The following is a 9774-nucleotide window of genomic DNA, read 5'->3' as shown; positions in this document are numbered from 1 at the left end:
TTTTCCTACTTTAATCAATTTATCTTTTCTGATCAAAGTTAGTCCTACATCATTCAAAACGCATATTAGATAATAAACTCATCAATTGATTTCATCATCAAAATCCGAGATTCAATAATACCGAGTGGATGATCATCTATCGACACTCAATAGTAATCGTAAGGTTAGTTGTCACTCTCGATAATCGGTTGTGCTAAATCTGAAACTTCCAAGTCTATAAGTCTGGTATTAAAGAGTGAAGTACTCACACAGGTCATCCTTGGTGTCTTAAGTTTAAGGACTAGATACACTACTGGGATGACGAAATTATTATTTAACAATGAGGTATCATCAACCATCTAACATTCTGTGGGTGTATCGATCAGTGAACTCATTCTCTAATGAGTACATGCACTGTATCCCTAGTATATCCCCATATGAATCGCTTTGAGACTAACCACCTCCATCATATGGATGGTATACAACACACTAGTCCATTTGATTATCTCGATATTTCTCTCGAGTAGCCTATGACTGGGATTATTTAGAGTCTGTGTTTAAAGACAAATGAGTCTCATTATCGTAATCTCAATATGTCATGATTCTTACTGTATAGATCCATGAACATTATAATATATGCAACACGTAAGATAAAGTGATAAATTACCAATAAATAATAATAAGTAAAATGAGTGTGTCATGTTACACGTGTCATCACTCAATGTGATTGGCTTAAAGGGCACCTATGACTAGTAGTCACCTCTCCCTTTGCCGATGACATAATATCATTGCTCACGGTGAGGTCACCGCCCACAACTGACTAGTGATAAGCCCACTAGCCATTATCGTCGTTCCCTTTTCCAGTATGTAATTATTGGGAATCACAACCTACAGCATCTAATTGACGTTGATTGCAACCAACAAATGTCGTAGTAGTATTGTTGTAGTTGCCACAGGTAGTGGCACTACTACAACTGCCTATGACCAAGGCAAGTCGATCGTCGCAAGGTTGCTACACACAAGCAGTCCAACATGTGGCTATCGCTGCATATGACTGACTACCACAGGAGGCCACCACCCTCAATAATATTGTCACCGACAACAAGCTGTCGATAGTGATTAATCAATCAAACACGATGAACCTCACATCATTTATAAGCAATCGACATGATGGACTAGATAAGAAAGCTGATCAACAACATAGATAAATCATTCAAGCATTATATAATTAAAAGCAGATAACATATTTTTGCAAGCAAATGGTGTTAACAAATAAATCTAAATATAAAATAGATCTGATATACCTTTATGATCTAAGATATTTGATTTTAAAGCATAACTTCGATACCAAATTTTAAGCATAAAAATCATGATTATATCAAAAATTAAAATCAAATATACAATACGTACCTTTTCAATGCTACTTAAAAAGTCTTTATCTGATCTATAAATGCACCATTGTCAAATCTGAAAATTACAGCAATATAGATTTACAAATAGAACTAAACTTTCATTCTCCTGTAATCTCAATAAATAATATTTCACGTTAGGAGCTTTATCTTGTATAAGCAAGTAAGAGTAAAAGGTCGATGATAATTAGAAAAGTCAATCTCATCAATGTCATCTTATAAAGATTCCTACCATAATTGGACTTTCTTTCTATTGATCAACAATCATAATTAAAATCGAATCAGATTTATAATATATCTTATCTAATTAGATAGAGCCACATGATCTAACACCTCATTCTCCACCATCTCCTTCTCACCATTTATCTAGAAAAACTATTACACTTGAGTTACATTTGGGTTATACTCATCATAAATTTAATATAAAAAATATTATTTTAAAAAATAATCATCCTAAATTCATATAAAAATTTAAAAAAATGATATTAAACATATTACTATCTTACCCTAGTAATTCCGAAAAAGTTTGGATAGATTTAGTTAAAATTCAAATAGTTATACTCAGATCACAATTCAACCAAAAATATCTTATTTCAAAAATTAATTACCCTAAATTTATAAAAAATAAAAAAAATATTAAATATATTTTTATTTTACCTTAATAATTTATTATTAAAGAAGTTTGGATAGATATGGTGAAAATTCAACTAGCTATACTCGATTCATTCAACCCAAAAATATTATATTTAAAATTTATTTATCTTAAAATCATAAAAATTAAAAAAAAATTAAATACCTTAAAACTCATGTACAAATAGTCTTGAAAAAATTCAGATTGATTTGATGGTTCATTGATTATACTCGATGGGACTCGATTGAACCGTCCTACCCCAAACGATGATGCTCAAATTAAATGTTATGGCTTTAAACAAATTAGTTCAACTATATTATCAAAAAAATAAAAAAATGGTAAAAATTAATTATGCGGGTATCATTCGGTACAAAGTAATTACTGAGATTTTTCTGATAAATTACCCATAAATATTTAGGGATTTAATTTGCAATTTTGCCTAAAATATATGAGGATTGTGTGTAATGGGTGACGCAATGAGCAGCGAATGCTTCCCTTCTTGCGGGTAGGCATATGTCAGCGCGCGCGTCACCCGCCACGAGTTCCGGGGGCGCCTTGGATACGGCGGCCGAGACTGCCGCGGCTACCGACGGCTATAAATCGCCTCAGGGTCCCGGCACCGGCCATGGTGGCGAGGATGGCGACGGACGGCGGAGCTGAGAACCCAGCCCGTGATCCGGCTTCCAACCCCAAGGTGGTCATGATTCGAGGACTCGTGAACGACGATGCAACAGGTTGATCTTCTTTGTTCTTTCATATTTGGATATCCTTCTTCAAGATTGCCCTTTCCATCTCGATCAGTGCTGTCGGTGATTCGAGGCTCTTTGTCACCAGATTAAAAAAAACCCCTTTTGTGGGGGTTTTCTCACCAAGAAACTATTTTTCCCTCACTAGGAGACCTTATTTTGGGGGGTTTAACTATGATTTATGCGTTAGGTTTAGCATGGACACTGCGGATTCTTTTGGACCGCTGTTGTTATGCCGAAACATTGACACCTACAACTGAAGCCACCGGGGCTGCGGGGTCTCAGCACAAACTTGACTTGATGGGATAACTTGCTCATTATCAACCTGACCATAATTGAGTTCTTTGTGGGGTTAATAATTAAATATCGTGGTTCTCTCTCTGTTGACAGTGAAAATGAGGATTCTTGTCCTGTATCGCCTGCGGGAAGACCGAACCATGTAAAAGTCCAAGTTATCTGTGCTTTGTCCATCGTTACTTTGTTTTCTGTTTGATCGTGGATGTGGTGGTGGACCTTTGATTGTTCTACCAACAATCCATTCAAGAAAACCTCAGACGACAAATGCATTTAACAGTAAAAAGAATATTACTGGGTTTGATCTCAAACTTTGACAAGCAAGTCTTGGTGTCTATGTTGGTGTTATAACAGAGTCCTACTCTTGTTTTTATCTATGGCGGTAGCCTTCATTTTTGACATGGTTGTATGACTCAGATATATCATCACTGAGCTTTAACTTCAAATCTGTTCCCAACTTCTAATACAATATGTTTCAACCTAGTAAAAGCTTGACTTCCCACGCAGTAAGTCTGAAACAAAAGAGGACCTTTTCGTGATGCACTATAAGGTCAGACTTGTACAACCTGGAACAATGCTCTAATATTTGTCATAGGTTTTGTAGGAAGCTAAAAAAGTGACATTAGAGGTTTAAGGCATTAGTATATATATATACATGTCTATATATGTTGAAATACTTATTTTATACATATTTTTCTTTCTCTTAATATCACTTAGTCTAGAGCATGGTTTGCAGTACCGGTCCGTACCGCCCGGTACAGGCGGTATGTACCGGTCCGATAGACTTTCGGTACGCGGACCATATGTTACCGTTCCGACACTGTAGCAGTACTGTAGCACTGTATCACTGCTACAGTGCTCGGCACGCCTGAATATACCGCTCGGTACACCTGGGTGTACCGAGCGGTATACCGTACCGTACCGGTACCGAGCCCAGATCGAAACTCTGGTACGATACGGTATTACGAACCTTGGTCTAGAGTACCTTTTTTAGTTCCTTTTTTCAGGACACTATAACCTCATAATACAAGCATCCTTTTGCTTGTGGTATTGAATGCACATTTTTTACTTTATTTTTAAAATTAAGTTGACATTAACTTTTTGGAAGTTTAATGAATTATAGAAATTGAAAAGGAAGTTTTTTAAGTAATTATGTGAAATGCAACTAAGACTTGGACAAATATGTTGCCAAACAACAGCAACTAATGGGCTTAAAACTCTGTTGATGTTCCTAAAAGTTAGAACAACATATATTATCTTATAATTGTGTATATACATAGCATACAAGGAAGTTGTCTGTTGGTAAACTGGATGTAATATTAGAGCAGACATCTTAGCACCATCAACGTTATGATTTTCCTTGATCTTACTCAAGTTTCTGTAGATACCCCAAATGGCATCATAGATCGATAGCATGAATCATGTACAATTCTTTACTAACCATATGTTTCCTTCACTATATTCAATATGTACAGACTGTATATATTTAAAGATGTAATGTGAGTTTATTTACATAAATGGTTTTTAATGATCAGATGGCTGGGAAAAATGCTGGGAGGAAGGACTGACCCCATGGGATTTGGGACAGGCAACACCTGCAGTTTTGCAACTTGTTAGAACTGGGTCTCTTCCAAGAGGCAGGGTTCTTGTTCCTGGATGTGGCAGTGTAAGGCCTATTTCCTTGTATAATTGGCATTAAGTTCCTAGAAGGACATTCTCTGTTCAAATTTGATATTTTGTCACACTTTAGCTATAGTTTTGTTGATTAATTCAGAGTAGAACATTTCCCTGAAGCTCTTGTTCTATTAGAATATCCTAATGCTTACAAACCAGACAAGGATATCAGGTTATTTTTTAATTAAAAATACATTAGTTTTACTAATGGAAATGATGTTGTATATATTTTGTACAAGAAATTTGGAAATTCTGTGTGCTAACTGTGGTAGCATATATGCTAATGTCCCTGACCATAGCAGTCTGCACTCTGCAGAAAGGAGCTACTGATGGTGTTATTTATTATCACGATCAGTAAAGTTAAATGGAACCTTTTTCATCTTGGAAATTGATTCTTATCTGTTTGGGTTACATCTCATCTAGATCTTCCAACTGCTAATTTTCAAAGTTAACAATTTGAACTTAGCTGGTCTAGTTTTAATGATTGAAGTATTTCTTTTGTTCTTTAAATATAGGGGTATGATGTGGTTGCTATTGCTGGCCCTGAGCGCTATGTTGTAGGCTTGGATATATCAACTAGTGCTGTTGAGAAAGCAAAAGAGGTATGTTTTTGATAAAGAGAGTAATATAATACTAATATAATATGGGTTCAGCAACTTATGCATTCAGAGCCTATTAAAGTAGAGATGTTTAAATTGAATGCCCATGCTTTGATCTGGTACTTTGCAATAAATAATAAAAGTGAATGAAGTTGGTGGAAAATGGGAAAAGCATGTAAGATGAAGGAAAATTAAGGAAAGATCAGAAGCTGAAATGATAGGGTAATTGGCTAATTTCTATTTACTTATGATCCTGACAGATATTGTGCTGTATATGTATTTTATGCTTTTTGGCAATCATCTTACTTCAATAGAAGTTACTGAGAAGAATGGAACTGCATATTTATACATTCAAAAGCACAAAAATGCAATAGCCTTGTTTCATTTGCTCAAACAATAAACATCTTGATGGAAAGATGATTTGCTTGTGCCTAAACAGCCAAAACATTTGGAACATGCCTTCCTTTGTCAATTGCTCCAAAGCTTTGGTCTTCTTATGATAGATCTTTCAAGTTTGAATTTTCTTGTAACTGCAATTTCAGTTGTCTTCCTCTTTACCAAATGCAAACCAGTTCACCTTCATGGCAGCAGATTTCTTCACTTGGCAGCCAACAGAGAAGTTTGATCTTATCTTTGATTATACGTAAGTCTTCAGAATCATGTTTATATGTCAATTTGTTATATCCTTCCTAGAGGAAGATCATATTTCAAAATATAAATGGCAGATTCTTTTGTGCAATTGACCCATGCTTGAGGCCAGCCTGGGCACAGAAAATTCAAGAGATTTTAAAACCTGACGGAGAGCTTATAACACTGATATATCTGGTGAGGCCTTTTTGTATTTGTGAATGATGGAATTTATGAAACGCAACATGCTTTGATGTATACAATGACCATCAATTTTTATAATTATGACCCTTCCATTTATTCTGCAGGATTTTAAGCGTCTTTCCTTTTTCCTTTTTTTTTTGTAGTAAATGACAGAATGTCAATCATCTGTTACATGTGCAGGATGTTAAGGTAGTATGACCTGGTCTACGGACTTTTCTCACAAACTAGTTTTTAGGTAGAAATCTATTAAAGAAATTCAACAGCTTTTTTCCTTTGTGTTGTGCTATAGAATACAAAATCCCTTTTCATCCATAAGGTAGAGATGACAAGGGAGTCCATTACTGGAAACTCAATTTAAACCTGGATCCAAAATTTTATTTTAGTCCTTATTTTGTATCCATTAGCATTACTGGATTGGCCATTGATCATGGATTGGTACCTGATAACATGTATAAATGTGTTAACTGACCCAAATTGTTGGTATGGATAGAATGGCTTATTGGATTTATGCAGTACGATCCCTAATATAAGGATAGAATGGCTTTTTTGTTGTGAGGCATAAAAGTACTTATTAAGATAAGAGAGAGACATCGAGAGAGAGAAATGCAGTTTTTTTGAGTTACCAATGTTCTTCATCTTCTAATGCAAAAAAAGGGTATTTTCACCTGGTAAATTGTTATATAAATTTGCTGATTTGCACTATAGGATTGAGATCCATATTTGTTAACTTTTTTTAAGACAGACTTATATATAGTGAAGTGCCTTTTTTTTAAAGGCAAATGGTAGGTAAAAGATTTTTCCATTTTATTTCGTTGAGAAAATGAAAGAGTTGATAGAGAAAATAATAAGAGAAAGAAGAGGAGAGAAAACAAAAAATAGAGGGGAAAAATGAATTCAATGTCTTCAAGCAGCTTGATCTTTTAAGGATAGAAGAAAGAATAGGAATCTTTGGAATATCTTCTTCAAAATATTAATTATATATGAAAAGTATCAATCTATCATTTTATATTATTAAGTATTCAGGTTCTTGTTCAATGCTTATGAAAATCTTTTGACCTTCTGGGTTTTCAGAACATACAGAATAGCAGCATGGCAAAGCCATACAAGGCAAACTCCAAGACACTAGAACAAAGCTGAATCTTCATGATCCAGCTTAATTAATTAGTGAGGATGGGACCTGAGGAATCTTACACCAGACATCAACCATCCTCCAGATCTCAGATGCCAAAAGACAATTAAAGTGAATGTCTATTGGGTTTAAGAGGAGCTGCAAATTTTGATCAAGAGCATCACATAACAATTTTTGGTTTCAAATGCAAGCCAAATTAAGATATTAGACATTGGAGGATCTCCCTAAATAATTAAATGTAAAAGGCTGAAGAGCAGTCCGATATTTGAAGAAATGGAAAAGAAGATAGAGGGAGATGTTCTAAGTTGCATTTTATAATCCTCGACTAAAGAATGAGTTTTAAGTTTATGGCTGTATGTTGTTTAGCTCCACAAAGTTTATGGTATTATCTGCAAAATGAAGAGAGTAAATTTTCGAGCATATGGAACAATAATTCAACAATAACTCTAGGAGTAAATATTCCTAGAATTTATTATTAGGTTCTACATTCCTATCTCTACATAACCAATTAGTTTTGACTGTGGCAGAAGTTAATGCTCAAATTAAAACATCTATTGTTGCTTGTCTGTAATCTTGAAGTAAGTACAAAAATTGTAAATTCTTATTGTTTTCATTTGAAATTGACATGCATTGATCACGAAGTTGATCTTGGTAATAGAAGGTTATTAAATGAAAGCTTCTTAAGGTGTGATGAATCTGGGATGAAGGTGAAAGCAAAGTTAGTATGTTATCCCTATTTTTAAAATGTTATTATATTTTTAATAATCTATTTTACGATATTGTAGATGATATTTTAAAATATAGTATAATAATTTTCTTTTGTTAACTTTACTATCATGGAGTGGGATTTAAGACCATGATATCTATTAACTGTATATTATATATGTTTGTAGCTGTAACAGAAGATTGTTTGAGTTACATTGTGTTAACATGTGTGTCACAGATCAGTGGCCAGGAAGGAGGACCGCCATACAACACAACTGTAGCTGAGTAAGTGTCTCTACTTGTGTAACGTCCTTATTGTACTCTTAACTTCAGAAGCACTGTGCATCTCATGTTTTTATAGCAGAAAAAAATATATATATATAAGACTTCTTTTCACTTAATGTGATCTTCAATCACTAACAATTCTCACTTGCAGCTATGAGCAGGTACTGAATCCTGTGGGTTTCAAAGCACTCTCAATTGAAGACAATGAGCTAGCAGTCAAGCCACGCAAGGTGTGCTCACATTTTATAGCAAATATCATCTTTAGTTAGACATGTTGGTATGTTGCCTGTGCGCATTCTGGATATTGGGACATGTCCAGGCTGGAGCTCATACAAGGAAGCCACTTAGGAGCCTAAATGGGTTCTTTCTTACCTGTTAATTTTGTGGGCACCCTTGCAATTGCATCCCTTCGTGGCTATCCTATGACTTAAACTTGTTAAGTCATTAAATCTCTAGTTGTAGGCAATGGTGACATCAAGGCCTCTGGTGGTGGTTGATGTTACTGTCTACATCCACACAAATTACATTTTTAGACCATGTCCTATTTATGTTTAAAGGATTGGAGTTCAGGTGGCTTCTCCTAAAAACTTGCTGAGAGAAAATCACTAGGAAGCTCGATAAAATCCTTCAAACATTCATAAGGGGACAAAAGAAAAAGGTGGCAGATGCCTAGGCAGTGGGTAAGGATATGAGTTCATGAGTTTCTTAAGTTGCATGGCAATTTAATTAACAGTTTACAGATATTAAGGCATTTATGTTGAAACTGTTGGAAAATTGTTGGACTATTTGTTTGTCTCTTTCATGAGTCAACTGTGAGCTTGTCTAAATGTAGTTCTTCATTTTGTTTCGTATGATGTAAAGTACTCAAGAGGTTTTTGTCGATATGTGAGCTAAATACAAGGTAAATACACTAATCTATGAACAAACCAGTAATCTTTGACTTTTGCCCTGGTTTGCAACTTCAATTTTTTGTTTGAAGGGACCAGCTCAGAAACTAATTTTTGTTTCGTGTAGCTTCTGAAATTTCATTACAACATTTCAGGGAAATGAGAAGCTTGGGAGGTGGAAGCGGCTTTTAAACAAATCATTGTTATAACAAGGCATTATTGGGAGACCTCAGTGCACGATAACTGGACATTGATTGTTTTCCTCCTCATACCATTCTTGGCACAACTGTTCCTGGTTTTATTAGCCTAGTATACACAAAAAAAATGAATGCGAAAGATCATCTTTAAGTTTCAATTTCATGTTGTGGAGCTTGTTATCACTTTGGAGCACAAGTTGGTAGAGAATGAATCCTTCTCATGCTGTGTCACCTGCAATTATTTCTGATTCCATACCCACTGTATTAAGAGATGTTTAGATCCAAGACATAATCTCATCTCTGGAACCTGTGTTTCTTTTTCTTTTACCTTTTGATGAAAGCACTGAAGATAACCAGTTTGAATGACTCTCCTCTTGCTGTTCCTCTCAAGCATTGGCAGTTTAGAGA

General features: G+C 34.9%; 1 protein-coding gene across 2 annotated transcripts; it reads left to right on the top strand.

The window, feature by feature from the left end:
• Positions 1-2485: 2485 nt before the first annotated feature.
• On the top strand, positions 2486-9604 carry LOC135581675 (probable thiol methyltransferase 2). Of its 2 annotated transcripts, none has more exons than XM_065086009.1 (8): positions 2486-2753; positions 4595-4725; positions 5249-5335; positions 5905-5975; positions 6058-6157; positions 8236-8282; positions 8434-8512; positions 9325-9604. In XM_065086009.1, the coding sequence occupies exons 1-8, from the start codon at positions 2507-2509 to the stop codon at positions 9376-9378; spliced, it is 816 nt and encodes a 271-aa protein (XP_064942081.1). In that variant the 5' UTR covers positions 2486-2506; the 3' UTR covers positions 9379-9604. The 2 variants fall into 2 exon arrangements, with proteins under 2 accessions (XP_064942081.1, XP_064942080.1); XM_065086008.1 differs by having other exon boundaries at positions 5875-5975.
• The last annotated feature ends 170 nt before the right edge of the window (positions 9605-9774 follow it).

This window comes from Musa acuminata, chromosome BXJ1-10, assembly GCF_036884655.1.
Source record: "Musa acuminata AAA Group cultivar baxijiao chromosome BXJ1-10, Cavendish_Baxijiao_AAA, whole genome shotgun sequence".
Classification (NCBI taxonomy): domain Eukaryota; kingdom Viridiplantae; phylum Streptophyta; class Magnoliopsida; order Zingiberales; family Musaceae; genus Musa; species Musa acuminata.
The sequence above is the reverse complement of the archived record's forward strand: the minus strand, read 5'-3'. Positions and strand labels throughout refer to the sequence as shown.

Bases quoted from the DNA above. Each gene is read 5' to 3' on its own strand.
- LOC135581675 (XM_065086008.1), top strand. From the start codon at position 2,507: ATGCTTCCCTTCTTGCGGGTAGGCATATGTCAGCGCGCGCGTCACCCG. The intron at 8,283-8,433 runs GTAAGTGTCTCT...TCTCACTTGCAG, and splicing joins TACAACACAACTGTAGCTGA to CTATGAGCAGGTACTGAATC. The intron at 8,513-9,324 runs GTGTGCTCACAT...ACAACATTTCAG, and splicing joins TAGCAGTCAAGCCACGCAAG to GGAAATGAGAAGCTTGGGAG.